General features: G+C 35.8%; 1 protein-coding gene across 1 annotated transcript in view; it reads left to right on the plus strand.

Annotated features, from left to right (window-relative positions):
* Window positions 1-17210, plus strand: part of DCDC1 (doublecortin domain containing 1) — a 513960-nt gene that overhangs the window by 237807 nt on the left and 258943 nt on the right. Inside the window, exons 9-10 of the mRNA XM_062198052.1 lie at window positions 1209-1301; window positions 12000-12170. Of these exons, the coding sequence (XP_062054036.1) occupies window positions 1209-1301; window positions 12000-12170 (264 nt within the window). The remainder of the gene's footprint in view (window positions 1-1208; window positions 1302-11999; window positions 12171-17210) is intronic.

Here is a 17210-nt window from a genome sequence, read left to right on the forward strand (position 1 = left end):
TACAAAGAAATGTAGAATAGGCAACATTCACCTTTTTGTAACACAAAATTAGCAGTAATAAAAGAACTTTATCTGGCTTTGTAATTGGAGTAGGTAGAGGTAACTGCAGGTATTTAGATACATAATCATTTGTCATGAAATATTATAAATCATTTAGCATCATTCTAAAATGTTTGAATTGACACTTTGGCTTATAACCTTCACTTTTATCATGACACGACAGGAGCCAATTTATTCCAAATGTACAATAGATTTTAAAAGAAATGGTCAACTTAGCTTCAAAAAAACCAAGTTGCTAAATTCATTTTAATAAAATGCTTTTAGAAAGCACCCATAAATGTCTATAATTTGCATTTAAGGACATTTCTCCCCAGTAAACCATTGGGAAAACAATTGAAGAATTTTTAAAAGGAGATGTGGAAAATTCAGAATGTGTTAAATGTTTTATATATGAAAGTGGTGATAGGTACTAGGTTACAGCTAGATAGGAGTAAGATGCTCTGAGGTTTTACCAGACAGTAGGTTGAAGACATATTATGTTAATTTACTCTGTAGTTCTCTAAAAAATAAACTAAAATATATAATTTTGGGATGTCTTCACTGTATAAAATGTTTAGAGCTTGTAAGGATAAATATATTTACCCCATTTGGACATTGCACAATATATACATATGTAAGGAAATATCACTTAATTCTCCATAAATAGGTACAATTTTAATATATTGTTAATTTTTAAAATAAAAATGTTAAATTAAAAATATATAAAAGTAAACTTTCAATATATTAAACCTAAATGGGGGCTGGCGTTGAGGCGTATTTGGCTTAGCCTCTGGCGGTGGCGCTGGCATCCCATATAGGCACCATTTCTTGTCCCAGCTGCACCTCTTCCAATTCAGCTCTCTGCTGATGGCCTGGGAAAACTGGAAGATGGCCCAAGTGCTTGGGCCTCTGTACCCACCTGATAGATCGGAAGAAGGTTCTGGCTCATAGGATAGAATACCTTTCTCTTCTCTCCCTCTCTCTGTAACTCTGCCTTTCAAATAAATAAAATCTTTCCAAAAAACCTAAATAAAATTCATTTTTATGTAGGCATTGGCAAAATTAATAAATGGCAAGTCACTTTTATGATTATGTTGTTAGTTTGAATTGAATGTTGTGACTAGGTGTCAATAGGTACATATTTTCATGTTGCTTATATTTTTTTCTAGCTGAACCTGGTCATGAATGAACAGAAGGAGAAAATTACAGAAAAATTCATTCTTTCAATGTCAGCAAAGGAACACAAAAAGGCACAAGAAGAGGTAAGAATCTTGCTTTACAAACTGTATTAAAACTGATGAACACTAATTTATAACTTAAGATAAATTTTGCCTGAGTCTTCCAGTAAGTCAGCTATTGTTCACTGCTATCACTTATGACAGGAACAAACTGATCACAAATGGAAATTATTTTTTGATACAGGCTGATAAGTAATTATGTAATTGAAAAAATAAATCAAATTATAATTTTATGAAAAAATTTTCTAAATTAGTAAATTATAGATAGCTTGAAAGTAGAAATTATAAACATGCCAAAATAGTAATTTTTTGAATTTTTAATAAGGGTTAAATCATGTTTTTAATTATCTAGTTTTCTTCTTCTTTTTTTTTTTTTGACAGGCAGAGTTAGACAGTGAGAGAGAAAGACAGAAAGACAGAGAGAAAACTCTTCCTTTCCGTTGGTTCACACCCCAAAGGCCGCTATGGTCATTGCTTCCTCCTGGTCTCCCATGTGGGTGCAGGGCCCAAGCACTTGGGCCATCCTCCACTGCACTCCTGGGCCACAGCAAAGAGCTGGACTGGAAGAGGAGCAACTGGGACAGGATCTGGCGCCCCAACTGGGACTAGAACTCAGGGTGCCGGCGCCACAGGCGGAGGATTAGCCAAGTGAGCTGCTGTACTGGCCTATTATCTAGTTTTCTAAGAATAGAGTTGTTGATCTGAATTTTTAGAAATGCTAGAAAGTTATCTTTTATCAAGGGAAACTGTAGTTTACAAATTTCAAGTCTTCATGAGCTAATCATAAGATTGTATAGACAATATTATAATGAAAAACTATTAAATCAAAGCTACTTCTCCTCTAAGCTCATGCTGTGAAGTTGACAGCATATTCCCTAAATGAAATAATAATACAAAATTGGTGCTAAATGAAAGGGAGAAATGATTTCATGGTGTTTCCTGGGATGCAAAAGCGTTTAATGTCTTGGAGGAAGGAACAAGAATCTGCTAATTTCCATGTATGACTGTCAGTAAATAAAATCTATAAGCAACTTAAGTAATAAAATACTTTGAATATTTAAAAAATGATCTCCTCACATGATTCTCTTTTGACATTTTGGCAAAGAAATCTATCTTTGCTTTAAGGTTTTAATATTTGCTTATCATCAAGCAGAAATAGTCCTGTGCGAACTCACACATTGTTAGTTGGGATAGATATGTCCAGTATTAAAAGACTATATTGTATACATTAATTAGAAATCTCAGTAGAAAAGATTTCAAAAGAAACTAAACTTGAATAACTTCTAAAGTAATGAATTACTTTAAATAAATAATAAAGTGAATAAATAAATAACTTCTAAAGTAATAAATTACAGTAATATTATCACATTATAGTAATGACTCATTTCTTATTAATAAGTTAAAAGATTAGATTATTAGTTATACATTTAAAAAATATCCTCTACAAGTATAAAAACATTTTACCGGAGTTGGAGATTTTTATTGCATTTTCATGGTAAGTTTAAAATGAATCTTCCATCTCTTATAAACTTTGGGAAGTGTAAATGTTTCTCTTGATAAATTATTATAATTAAAATTATCTATAACAACACAAGTTATTATAGGACATTAAATAGGAAATTATCCAAAAGATGGACAGATTAAGTATTTTCTGTTTTTTAAGCATTATAATTATTTTGCCCTTGGATATTTTATGCAAAATTAAAATAGCTAAAGAAAATGGTCATTATGTCAAATATATCATTTTTAATGCTACCCATTAACATTAAAAATGAAAATTATCTTTCCTGGAAAATTCAATAGTATTTATGATTGTTTGTCATGCCTTGTTTATTATCATCATCTTTACATTTATTTAGCACTATGTACTTAAATGTCTCTCCTTGCAGTGCCCTATTTGGTCACTATATTTGCTTTATAAACTAGGAGTGGAAATTTCTTTTGCTTGTTTCAATGATCATTTAAATAATACAGGGAATATGTATTCATGTGTATATTTCTGTGTGTAAAAACCTCAAAATATATATCATAGCTTATGAGGGTAATTTCTATGTGATGTACTTGAAAAAGAGATTGTATTAATCTGGATTAATACAATGTAAATACAGTGTAAATTACAGTAAATTAGTACAGTGTAAATTCTAATGTTTTGTTAGAAAAAAACAGTGATATCAAATTTCAGCCCTTGGCCCTCGCCGCGGCTCAATAGCCTAATCCTCCGCCTGCGGCGCTGGCACCCTGGGTTCTAGTCTCGGTCGGGGTGCCGGATTCTGTCCTGGTTGCTCCTCTTCCAGTCCAGCTCTCTACTGTGGCCTGGGAGTGCAGTGGAAGATGGCCTAGGTCCTTGGGCCCTGCAACCCGCATGGGGGACCAGGAGAAGCACCTGGCTCCTGGCTTTGGATCAGCGCGGTGCACCGGCCGCAGTGGCCATTGGGAGGTGAACCAACGGATTAAGGAAGACCTTTCTCTCTGTCACTCTCTCACTGTCCACTCTGCCTGTCAAAAAAAAAAAAAAAAAAAAAATTCAGCCCTAATCCACATAGAGATGTGAAATCTGATGGAAAAGAAAAATAACAAAGTTTTATTTTCTTATACAAATATATTTCTAGGCATATCCTCAACCCAAATTAAACATAATAAAATCTAAGACTTAGTGCCTCTTCTGCCTATAGTTTTATCTTAAAATCTTGTTTTCTTTCACATAACTTTCCATATGAAAGCTGAGACTAACAACATAAGACAATTTTGAGGTGATGATATATGTTAAAGGCCATTAACATTTTGGAAATCTGCATGTAATTTATTATTGTCAGTTTAAAAGTGCTTAATTTCAGATTCTCTGAAAAGTAGATACCAAAATGGGATTAAATGTGTCAAGAAAAGAAATGCCTATGAGATAATATAGAGACAGTGAGGGAGCTGTCAGCTATACAGGCCTCACCCCAAGTGAGGAGAGAGGAAAGGAAGGTCTGGGAAAGCTGTTGTATCCTTGAGCCAAACTTGGCCATCAGAGGAGTCCTGTAACACCCAGGGAAGGACATGCCTTAGTATCTTCAACCACTGGAGCCAATCTGGTGATGATTTTCAGTGCCTAGTAGCTGAGACCCTGGGTCAAATATGCTCTTTCAGTTAGAGGTCTGTGAGGCACAGTGGTTCACTGCTCTCAAACAGCTCCCTTGGCATCATCCTCATAGCCATCAGCAAAGCCTTATTTCCAGGTGAGTTGGGAAGACCTTTAAAATGTCTTTCTTTTCCATTATTCCTTCCCCTAAGAGTGCATATGGATGCTAGATTGTTGACTAGGCCTCAAGGCAGCACATAAAGGACCTCTGGTTGAAAACAAGATAGCTCTACTCTCAAAATGTTTTCCAAATTGGAAAGGTTCTAGGAAATTATTGCAAAATGTGGAAGTGCCAGGAATAAGACATGTTACACACTTTCAAGTTGTCTGGTAGTTAGGCTGCAGCTCATCTTCCAAATCAAAAGACACTTAACTTTGCTCACAGCTTCCATGTCTTTTCTAGTCTTTTTTTCATCAAGTCAAGGTTGAGTTAGCATCTTACCCTGAAAAACAGTGCATTCTTGGGACTGAAACAAAGAAGAACTTTTAACAAGTTTAAAATATGCATCTAGATCCCTCTGACCCCTTTCTTGTTCATCTAAGTGTGTTGTTAATTAGAAAATTTGTTGGTCTGAAGGTGAAACACTGGTCTGTCTTTGAGACCATCCTGTGTGTTATATGCCAGAATGACACTGCTAACATAAAGGCAGCCACCCTTTCTGCTGATTCCAAGTGACAGTTATGTGCAAAGTGCTCTGGAGTTCTCCTTAATAACATAGGTGGATTCAAAGCCACACAGAAGTCAGGATGACAGCTGAACTCATCACTAGAAAAACCAGGAGCTCCTCAAAGAGTCATTAATAATAGCCAATGTACATTATTTTCAGTTTATGGCTCAGAAATGCACAACTTCAACAGGTATACATTATATAATGATTATAAACATTAATATGTTGTGTTGATGAGAAATCAACTTAAGGATATGATTCAAGGATTCAATACATGCATCACTCAAACGTGACCAAACTTCTTCATCTTATGTAAAAACCTACACGTATGTTTATAGACATATGCCTATTTGCATTCTTTCAGAAGTTGGATTGTTATCTTACCAGAATATTCAATTTTTTTTTTTTTTTTGCTTTCTGCTCATTTGTCACTCTCCCAGATTCTGTACAAGTGTCACTTCCGTGCTGCATTTCCATGGAGAATGAAGAGTAGAATGTGTAGGCTTTCTGCTGCACAATGAGATAGTGCATTTTTTCAGCATATGCATACGTAAGCCCTCTTTTGTGAATGGGACTGATAGGGTCAGATAATGTTTAAAGGGAAAGGCTTTATGTCTCTCAGGCCTCTATGTTTCCACATGGATGCTCCCACACACACATAGATTGAATTATGAACAGACCCATTAATGCTGGGATCACAAAAGGTCAAGTTTTGTCTTCTTTTACCCCTATTCACATTGCCTTTGTAGAGAAAAAAAGGATTTGCAGAAAAAAAGATTCATGATGAAGAATTTTTAAAAAACACTTTTTCCCCCTTTTGGCAACATTTGATTTGGGAAAAATAAAATGATATGTAATAAAATAATTCTGAAGTACTATGTTATCTACCCAATTTTAATATATGAGTTATTTCATGTGTAGGTTGTCTTTAAGGGTGACACGTTATCATAATAACTGAGAACAAAGCATAACACTTTGAGGATAAAAGACCTTATGAATATGTAAAGTAACAAAGTTTGAGTAACATTCAGTGGAAGCATTACCAAACTGTCAGTGGCAGGATTCTTGATTTATTTTCTCCTATGTTTAAGATATAAATTAATCTTTTCCAGACATCATATTGGATAGTTTTAAGTTAAAAAAAAAAACAGGTGATAACTGATGTAATTATGCCTCACATACATTAATGGATAATCCTGAGATGAATGAAAGCAGCAAAATTGATAGAGAACATTTCTGAAGAATTTTGAAGAATTTGTCAAAACTTTTAAGACTTTAACCAATACCCCTTAGGAGTGCAAATGACATCATAAACTGTATGGTTGGCTGATTTCTGATGTCACATGAAATCCTCTATCAGTGAAAGACTATGGATTGTGACAGTAAAACCAGTCATGTATGAAAATGCTCTCAAATCCAAGTTTCAAATCCCCCCCCCAACTTTTTTTTTGGTAGTTTGCTATAGAACAAGGTGAAGTACATAGTGAGCAGTATTAATGACTAGCAAAACACATTGTGTGATACCTACAGAACGGGCTTTAAAGACTACATAAAGTTGTCTCATCCCGAGTCATGTGATGCTGAGGATGAGTTCAGAGAAAACCAGTGCTTTCCAGAAATGGAGTTCCTCTATTTAGGGCCTTTGGTTTTTTGGATTTTAATTTTATCTGATAACTAGAAGAAAAGTCAGCCTGGCCTGTTTTGGTCTTTAGCTTTCGTATGCTGTTTACAATTACCAATCATTTTTAAAAACAATATACCTGGAAGGTAGAGCTTATCAGATCTGCTGGTAAAGATGAAAGCATTGACTAGCACTGGATAATGTGTCATTTCCATATTTTAAATATTACAGTTATCTTACAGGCTTAGCAGTACTGTGAAAGCACAGTAATTTGCTGCAGCTGGTAAGCAAAGCGTTGAGATCAAGAGAGAAGTCTGTCACTACGTGTCGTAGCCTACAAGTAGTATTCTCTTCCTTTTCGTGTTTTTTTTTCCTTTTCTTTCTTCCTTGCTCTTTTTCTCCGAATCACCTTCTCCTTTAAATATCTTCCCTCCTCTTCTCTTCTTTTCCTTTTCCTTTTTGCTCATTCTTCCTTTTTTAAGTCTCATTTTTTTTCCTTTTCTATCTTCCTTAGGGTTCTTCCTGACTTCTCTGGACTCTCTTCACCTTCCACATCCATGATTTCCAAAGTTTTGTCCAAATTACACTGGCAGACCATAAGGAGGTTATAGAAACTTCCGAAGACTTTCATTTCAAATTATAGTTAAGGGTTACCTGTTAGTAACCTGCTAGGTGAGTTATATCGATTGCAAAGATAAAATGGAAATGAATATATTAATTAGTTTTTATTAGGCTGCACTGTGTGAGTCAACGAACCCCAGATTTCAGTGATTTAAAGTATTATTTATTGCTTCCCATTCCTGTTGGCTATAGATTATCTGTGACTGTTCTCAGGATGTCTGTCCGTCTGAGATATAGATAGGAGGAGCAACTTCTATTGGGACAGTGTTGTTTTCATACCAGATGGAAAAGAACGATGTCAGATCTGCATGATGGCTTGTAAAGCTTCTCCTGAGAAGTGCCATCCATTACTTGTGTTCGCATTTCACTGGCCACAGCAAATCTTCCAGGGAATTTTGGTGTGTCTGGGAGAGAAGCCTTCTGCCACGTCTCTCTGATTTCTGCTGTGTTCCTTCCACCTTACGTCCTCTCCTACACATATCAGTCTCGCATAATCAGGTTATTTCTAAGACTCAGGGGATTGTTGTGTAAGTGGGGAAGACTATACTTTCACTGATGCATAAACCAAGCTAAGAACAGAACATAGCTATCTTTAATTCTCAAATGTCCACGTCCACGTATTATGTACTAGAAAGCCTGACGAGGAAAGTGAATTAACTGATAAATGGACTTACGTAGAAATTTATAAAATTGTAGCCTTGGCTTTAAGAAACCTGGACTCTAGTTTCTCTGCTGATAATGAGTAGCCTGGGCAGATCAATTTTCTAGGCCCAAATTTCCTCATTTGTGAGGTCAGAATATTGAGTTAAAATTATGTAGTTTATTATGAAACATTCGAAACCGAAGGAATGTGTATGTGTGTGCAGTATGGGGATGTGAACAGTGAGAAGATCATCTTGTTAGAGGTAAAGGATCTGTTGGGATTATGAGATAGAAAGCCAAGTGTGGATCAGATTGTAAAAGATCTTCAGTGTTGAATACTAAGCTGAAGAATGTAAGGGGACAACTAGAGAGTTCAATATACTGTTTACAATAGATTCATTTGAGTAGTAGATTACAAGGGGAAAACTGTAGACATGGAGACCACCCAAGGTAGTTTAGAAATCGAAGTCTGGGGAGGGCTGAGGAGATGATGGTTTTTACCATAGCCTTAACTTATATGAAAGGAAAGGAAGGAGAGGAAATATGAGAAAAGAGGCCTATAAACTATAGCACTGGAGCCAAAACCAGTCCATTGCTTATATTTGTAAATAAAGTGTTATTTGCACACAGCCTTGCCCATTCATTTATGTATAATCTGTGGCTGCTTTCCAAGTACAAATGCAGGGTTAAATAATTTTGACAGGGATGTTAGGTTCCACAAAGTGAAAAAAAATTACTGACTATGGAAAAGAATTGTCCATCCTTTTATTAGAAGCACCGATGGTTTAAAGAGTGTGGATGATGAATCACTTAGGGGCAAATAAGAGACAAAAAAAAAAAAAAAGAAAAGAAAAGTAGGAATCATTTTTATTAGCTTGTTTGTATGCACATAATGCTTGTAAAGTATTTGGCAAGTTGGGGCCGGCACTGTGGCTCACTTAGTTAATCCTCCGCCTGTGGCGCCAGCATCCCATATGGGCACCGGGTTCTAGTCCCTGTTGCTCCTCTTCCAGTCCAGTGCTCTGCTGTGGCCCAGGAGGGCAGTGGAGGATGGCCCCAGTGCTTGGGTCCCTGCACCCGCATGGGAGACCAGGAGGAAGCACCTGACTCCTGGCTTTGGATGGGCACAGTGCCAGCCGTAGCCGTCATTTGGGGAGTGAACCAACGGAGGGAAGACCTTTCTCTCTGTCCTCTCTGTCTCTCTGTCTATAACTCTACCTGTCAAATAAATAAATAAAAAATTTGGCAAGATAAGTGTAATTGAAGTTTTTACGTGTGTGTGTGTGTTTATTTATTGGGGGGTGGCTGGTGCTGTAGCATAATGGGTTAAACAACCACCTGTGATGCTGGTATTCCATATTAGTACTAATTTATGTCACAGCTACTCACTCCACTTCTGATCCATATCCCTGCTAATACACCTGGAAAGCAGTGGAAGATGGCCCAAGTACTTGGACACCTACACCCATGAAGGAGACTCAGATGAAGTTCCTGGCCTCTGGTTTTGCCTTGGCCCAGCCCTGGCCATTGTGGCCATCTGGGGGAGTGAACCAGTAATTGGTACATCTCTCTGTATATGTCTCTCACTCCTTCTATGAAACCTTTTAAATAAGTACATTAATCCTTAAAAAAAAAGTGTGTCTTTTTTCTAGACTGAATTGAAAAACAAATTTTCAAACCATACAGATAATAATGTAAACTTTCTTTCAATGACTCACCTGAATTCTATGTAGAAATTATAGAAATCATAGATTTAGCATCATTGTTGAGGTATATTCTGGGACAATTACCATATTTTCAGCTGAGATAGAAATAGGATTTGCTTTCAGCAAATGGAGACTTGTGGAGATGGATTGCCACTGTCTGTAAACATTATAGTGAGCTGGAGATACTATGCAGCAATAATTTAGAATTTCTGTGTACCTCATGTTAAAGAGGAAAGGCAGAACAAGAAAGAACAATTAAAACTTGGAATGCAGAAAACCCCTACTTTTAAAAAAGAAAGCACTATAATAAGACAGTGCACTAGGTACCTACTTTACATTGCACATTACTGTCCATTCTTCCTTCATTTAATTCTCGATATTGTAAAGTCAGTATTCTTCACTTAGGGATAAGGGTTTTATTACCTATTCAAAGTTTCCCAGGCAGTAAGTGAGAGAGCCAGTATTTACTTACGATTTCAAAGTCCATAGTCTAGTCAAAATCATTCTTCATTTTTTTAACTTTTATTTAATAAATATAAACTTCCAAAGGACAGCTTATGGATTACAGTGGCTTTTCCCCCCATTACTTCCCTCCCACCCACAACCCTCCCATCTCCCGCTCCCTCTCCCATTCCATTCACATTTTCAATTATCTATATAGACAGAAGATAAATTTAGTATAAATTAAGTAAAGATTTCAATAGTTTGCACCCACACCAAAACACAAAGTGTAAAATACTGTTTGAGTACTAGTTATAGCGTTAATTCACATAGTACAACACATTAAGGACAGATATCCTACATGAGGAGTAAGTGCACAGTGACTCCTGTTGTTGACTTAACAAATTGACACTCTTGTTTATGGCATCAGTAATCACTCTAAGCTCTTGTCATGAGTTGCCAAGGCTATGGAAGTATTTTGAGTTCACCGACTCTGATCTTATTTACACAAGGTCATAGTCAAAGTGGAAGTTCTCTCCTCCCTTCAGAGAAAGATGTGTCCTTCTTTGATGGCCCGTTCTTTCTACTGGGATCTGACTTGCAGAGATCTTTCATTTCTCACTAGTCCAAGTGATCAATTTCAGTTCACAATTGATCATAATGATAGGTCTAAGAATCAAAGAGATCACATAAACAAGACTAGTATCTGCTAATACTATCTGATAGAATTAAGAAGGAGAGAATGATCCAACATGGGAAGCGGGATATACAGCAGACTCATAGAATGGCAGATGCCCTAAACAGCACTCTGGCCTCAGAATTAGCCCTTAAGGCATTCGGATCTGGCTGAAGAGCCCATGAAAGTATTTTAGGCATGGAAAGCCAAGACACTCTGGCAAAAAAAAAAATCATTCTTAATTCTAAGTGGGCATAATTTCAACAATTTACAGAATCATGAATAAAATAGATTTTTGCCCTTCAACTTCTTTGGTTACTGCAATATGTGTGTGTGTGTGTATGAGTATTTATGTCAGAACCTAGTTTGTTAAATAGAATATAAACACATAAAATAGAGAAGAGTCAAAGAATGGTTAGGTTATGATTTTTAATTTACAAACTGTGGATTAAAGCATCATGTTACTGTTTCTGAGTCCTCAGTATATCTTATTAATAATACATAAGTAGAGTTCATATGTCTGTCTTATATACATATGTATTGATTAGAAATCTAGAACTTTAAAAATTCCAGGGTATATGTTTCTAACAGCTTGCTGTTTCCAGAATAATTATGTGATTTATTTTGACACTGATATGTATTTAAAATATTATCTGCAATGCACCATTGAATTATGGATATTTTGTGAAATTATATGAAATTTGAAAAATATTTTAAAATATATTGGAAAGAAGAAAACAGATCCATTTTAAATATCAGAAAATGTTCATGACTTAAATGTATATATTGAAATTTTAATAATATCATAATATAGTAAAATATTCTACAAAAGAAGGTATATTTGAGTATAGTAATGTAGTATAGTGATATTTTACATATATTTAGTCTTGAGAAAGTCTCATTTTGTTTAGCAGTTTTAAAGTCCTTTGCAAACTTGTGAGATTTAGATGTTTCTTTATACCTGTGATATTTTTCATTCTGCAATTGTAAATGGCTTCCTATTCTATATTACTGAAGTGAAAAGATTAGACATTTTCCTATAAATAACATTTTGTTGGTGGAGGAATGTATCTCTCTTTTATTCTCTTTACATAAAGATAGATCTGTACTACAATTCTTGTATTGAAGTCATTTTCCCCCCCATCAAACTAGGTACTCAAAAATCTAATAGGTGTGACATCAACAATTGCTTCTTGTTAACAACTCTTGTAATTTAACCCCTTCAGGTGAGCAAGCTGATTGATGAACTGCAGACAGCTATCAAAAGCAACAGAGGTCATCTCTCGAAGCTTGGCCCCCAATTACAGGCTGAGCAGGAGCAGTTCTCCTCTTATGTCTACCAACACATTAAAAGCCTTCCAGCAAACACACTTGTCCCAAGAGGCCTGAAACTCAAGGTGGGTATCATTCTGCCACTTTCACTGGATTTAGCTAAAGATAAAAACACTGCTCCATTTGGGGACCCTGTAATACCTACCACCCAGCTTGAATTTCTTTTTGGGCTATCTTCTGCAAACTGGGATTTAGCTTATGATTGGAAATATTACTATCCAAAAAATAGGTTTTAAAAGAAATATTTAGAGGCCTTCATGTGGTTTATAAATTGAACTACCTTTCAACCCAGACAAATAATTTTAATGAAGAAATTTAACCAAATGTGTACTTTTCAAGAAACATCTTTTTCACAGAAGTCACTGTGTATTTCAGTTTTTAAAAATAACTTATTTGGAAAAATAGGCAAGGTTTAATAGTTGACAGACAGTGGCAATAGGATTTTGAGGTGAAAGGCCAGGTGACTGATTGATGTTCAAACTACATTTCCAAAGAAAAGGATCTGTATTGGCTAAGTGTGACATATGTCTGAGTTCACTTGGTAAAATCAATACTTAAGAATATCCTGGGAGAAAAGGTGAATTGGTTATTTGTCAGGACAAGATGGCTAAATGCCCTAGACTAATCTGATACTATATTTTTAAAAGAGAAAAATAATAGCTCATACTTGGGCTAAAGTATGGGTATTTACACACTTAGAGAATTTACATACTTTTGTTTTTCATAATAGAGTATCCATGTTAAATATGCCAAGTTAAAGTCCTATAATTTCATATCCCTCATTTCAATAGATTTATGATTCGAAAAATTTGAATCACTTTAAGTATGGCCCCCTTTCCCTCCAAGAAACTACTCTTACTATAACTCTTCATTTCCTTATGATTATGGTTGTAGGGATAACATTCAAAGCTGAGTCTATTTTGATCAGCCTTGATCTCCTTAATTTCTCTTTTGTAATGTTCAGTGTTATTGTAAAAGTAACATTACATTTTCTATCCCTTGCTTACTTTAATTATATTCCCATGTGTACATTTTTTTAAAGAAGGATTTTATAATGAATACAGATTTCATAGGTACAGCTTTAGGAATATAGTGGTTCTTACCCCCCTACTGACACTTCTACCCCCACTCCCATCCCACCTCCTTCTCCCTCTCCATCCCATTGTTCATTAAGATTCATTTTAATTAACTTTATACCCAGAAGACCAACTCTACTAAATAAAGAATCCAACAATTTGCACACACACACAGTATAATGTACTATTTGAGAATAAATTTTACAGTTAGTTCCCATAGTACAATGCATTAAGGACAGAGGTCTTACATGGAGAGTAAGTGCACAGTGATTCCTGTTGTTAATTTAAGAATTAACACTCTTATTTTTTATGTCAGTAATCACCTGAGGCTCTTGACGTCAGCTGCCAAGGCTATGGTAGCCTTTTGAGTCCACATACTCCATCAATATTTAAACAGGGCCATCAGCAAAGTGGAAGTTCTCTCCTCCCTTCAGAGAAAAGTACATCCTTCTTTGATGGCCCCTTCTTTCCACTGAGGTCTCACACACAGAGATCCTTCATGTAGAACATTTTATTTATTTATTTGCCACAGTGTCTTGGCTTTCCATTCCTGAAATGCTCTCATGGGATTTTTCAGCCAGATTCTTTTGAGCCCTAAGGGTGAATTCTGAGGTCAGAATGCTGTTTAGGGTGTTTGTCATTCTATGAGTCTGCTGTGTAGACTGCTTCCCATGTTGGATCTTTCTCTCCTTGTTATTCTATTGTTCTTACCAGACACTTGGTCTTATTTATGTGATCCCTTTGAAACTTAATCCTATCTATATGATCAATTATACATTTAATATGATAACTTTAACATGTAAGATGGTGTTAGTCACTCTTGGTCACATGTTTTTCCTGCAGCTTGATCGTTTTTAATAGATACCAAATGCCTGCTGCTATCACCCTTTTAAAATTGCTATCTTTTGAAAAGCACCAGTATGTGTTTTAGATTGATTTCCCTATTTAAGGGAGATGACAGTCAGTAGCTTCAGTTCTGATGGTATAAGCAAAACAAATAAAACATGTTTATAAAAGTTGTATCCTGAAACGCTGGTGTTCAACAGCTAGCAACTTTTATGATTCACCCCATGCATTGTTAGTGTCACAAATTTTTATGGTTATCTCCAGCAGCACTTCAAAGTGGATGTTTTGTAACCTACTAAAATAGATAGGCTTGATTTTTTGTAATACGAAAGGGCCTGTAACCTGTCTGACCGATGTAATTATATGGGTTCACTCTCTTGTCATACCTGGAAATTCTGTAATTTTTGGATGTGCCATATAAGTATCATTGACATATCCTAGAGGTGCTTTGTCAACCCATGTCAGCGCTCTCAACAATGGAGACTTGGGGGCAAATGCCCAGTATTGTTCCCTTTGAGCCCCTTTCACTGCAACAGAAATGATGGTGGAGACGGCAATCATGTAGTTAGCTGGGGTAAAGGGAAGGTTTTATTGACAAAGAAGACTTTCAGCTGTTTGAATGGCATTTTTTAGCTGGCCCCAGGTAATTGGCGAAGAATCACAGGTTGCTCTGGTCTTTGATGCTGGCATGATGCAGATGGTTTGAGGTCCCCACATCACATGGGTCCCATCTACTGAAATCTCTCGTTTAGCTGGTTATCCTCCATACTGTGACTTGATGCAGTGACCTGGAATCCAAAAAGGTGTTGCAGCTGCTTCAGGAAAGACACAAGCAAATCTCCTCCAAGTTAGTAAGGGATCTGGACCTTTCAAATTCCTTCTTCTGGTGTTTCCCAATAGATGGGTGGAAAAGTAGTTATACATTTCTGATCATAATGTCTTTCCATAGGATTCATATTCTGATTATCACAAGTGAAAAAAACTTCAAGTTAATAAAACTAGTTTCAGATTGCAGTTGGGCTTTGATATAGTGAAATGGCTTCAGATTCCCCCTTTAATTTTTAAGTTGAAGCTTTAGTTTTAAGTGACAGTGTTCATTGATAGCTTGACCTTGGGGGTTATAAGGGATGTCTGTAATGTGGAGAACTCCCCAAATTTGACAGAAATCAGCAAAGGCCTTACTTGGATAGGCTGAGACATTGTCTGTTTTTATAGAATGTGGAATGCCAAAAGCAGCAAAAGCCTCTAAACAATGATTTTTAACACGATGAAAGGTTTCACCTGCTTGTACAGGTGCCCAAATGAGGAAAGGGTATCAACTATGAAGTGAACACATTTTAAATACCCAAAAGAATTTACATGTCTAATATCCATTTGCCATAGCTGATTGCTCCAGAGTCCTCTAGGATTGACTCCTTCATTAACCAGAGTAAGAGCTAAACTTTGACATGAGAGACACATTCTTAGAATATCTTGAGCCTGAGATTTAGAAATATGAAATTACCATCTTAGCAAAGAGGCAGGTTGATGCAACAACATATGGGAGACCCTAGCTGTTTCAAATGCTGACACAATCAATTTGTCAATGGTATCATTTGCTGCATATAGAGGACCTGACCAAGAAGTATGATAACTAATATGAGTAATAAAAAAGAGTGAGGTCCTATTTCTAATTACTTGTGGAGTTTGAAAGAACAATGTAAATAATTCTTCATTTTGCAGCTCTTTTAATCTAACTGTTCCTAATTTTTGTACTAAATGGACTACATATTGGGAGTCAGAGACTATATTGCAAGACTGTGATACTAAGCATAACACTTGTTGAACAGCTATTAATTCAGCTTAATGTGCTAAAGAATAGAGACTCTGAATAATTTTTATAAGATAAGGGACTTTAGGCCAGTCTTCCCATTGGAGGACCCACCAGTAAAGTAAGTCTATATACCTGGAATAGGTAGTGACTGAGTGATTTTAGGAAAAATAAAAGTAGTTTCTTGTAGAAACTTTAGAAACTTATTTTTTAGCAGATGATTATCAAGTTATCCTTTAAAATTTATTAAGGCCATTTGCTAAAGAATAGAATTTTGAAAGAGTCTCTTTTTAATATTTACCCAAGGGAACATGTATAATCTCTGGATCTTTCCCAGTAAGTTTAGTAAGACATTTGCATCCTTGTATAGTGATTTTTGCTATAAGACCCACATATAATGAAGCTGTCTTAACTTCCTAACTAGGGAGATGGATCCATTCTATAATACCAAAATGTGGTTGTTCTTCTACAAGAACAGTTGTGGGAGACACATTGGGAGGAAAAACTTTGAGAAATACTGGAAAAGAATAATCAGTGCATTTCAACTGAGCTTTACTGACCTTCTCCTCTACTAACTTTTTTTTTTTTCCAGATTTCTTTCTTTTTTTTTTTAACATTTATTTAATGAATATAAATTTCCAGTGTACAGCTTATGGATTACAATGGCTTCCCCCACCCCATAACTTCCCTCCCACCCACAACCCTCCCCTCTCCCGCTCCCTCTCCCCTTCCATTTGCATCAAGATTCATTTTCAATTCTCTTTATATACAGAAGATCAATTTAGTATAAAGATTTCAACAGTTTGCACCCACATAGAAACACAAAGTGAAACATACTGTTTGAGTACTAGTTATAGCATTAAATCAAAATGTACAGCACATTAAGGACAGAGATCCCACATCCTCTACTAACTTTAATTCAGCTATCGCAGCAGATGACATGTGCTAAGGAGATGAAAGGTCTGGATCCCCTTTAAGCATTTTAAATAAATGTGTTAATTGATGAGAAGGGATCCCTAAATAGGGACAAAGCCAATTTATATCTTCCAATAACTTCTGGAAATCATTAAGTTTTTAATTTATTGCTTCAGAGCTCTACTTTTTGTGGTTTAATTGTTCTATTTTCAATTACGTTCCTAAATATTTAAAGGGTGGTATTGTATTTTTTCAGGTGCAATAGAAAACCCTTTTGCTTTCAGATGTTCTGTTTCTAGTAATACCTGATGAACCAGTCTTTCTGAAGGAGCAGAAACTAAAATATCATCAATATAATGTATGAGATAAATGGAAGGATTTGGAATGTATAGGTGCTAAGACTTTGTCAACAAATTTCTGACACATGGTAGGACTATTTTTCATTCCTTGAGAAAAAA

The sequence above is a fragment of the Lepus europaeus genome, chromosome 7 (genome assembly GCF_033115175.1).
Source record: "Lepus europaeus isolate LE1 chromosome 7, mLepTim1.pri, whole genome shotgun sequence".
In the NCBI taxonomy this organism is placed as follows: domain Eukaryota; kingdom Metazoa; phylum Chordata; class Mammalia; order Lagomorpha; family Leporidae; genus Lepus; species Lepus europaeus.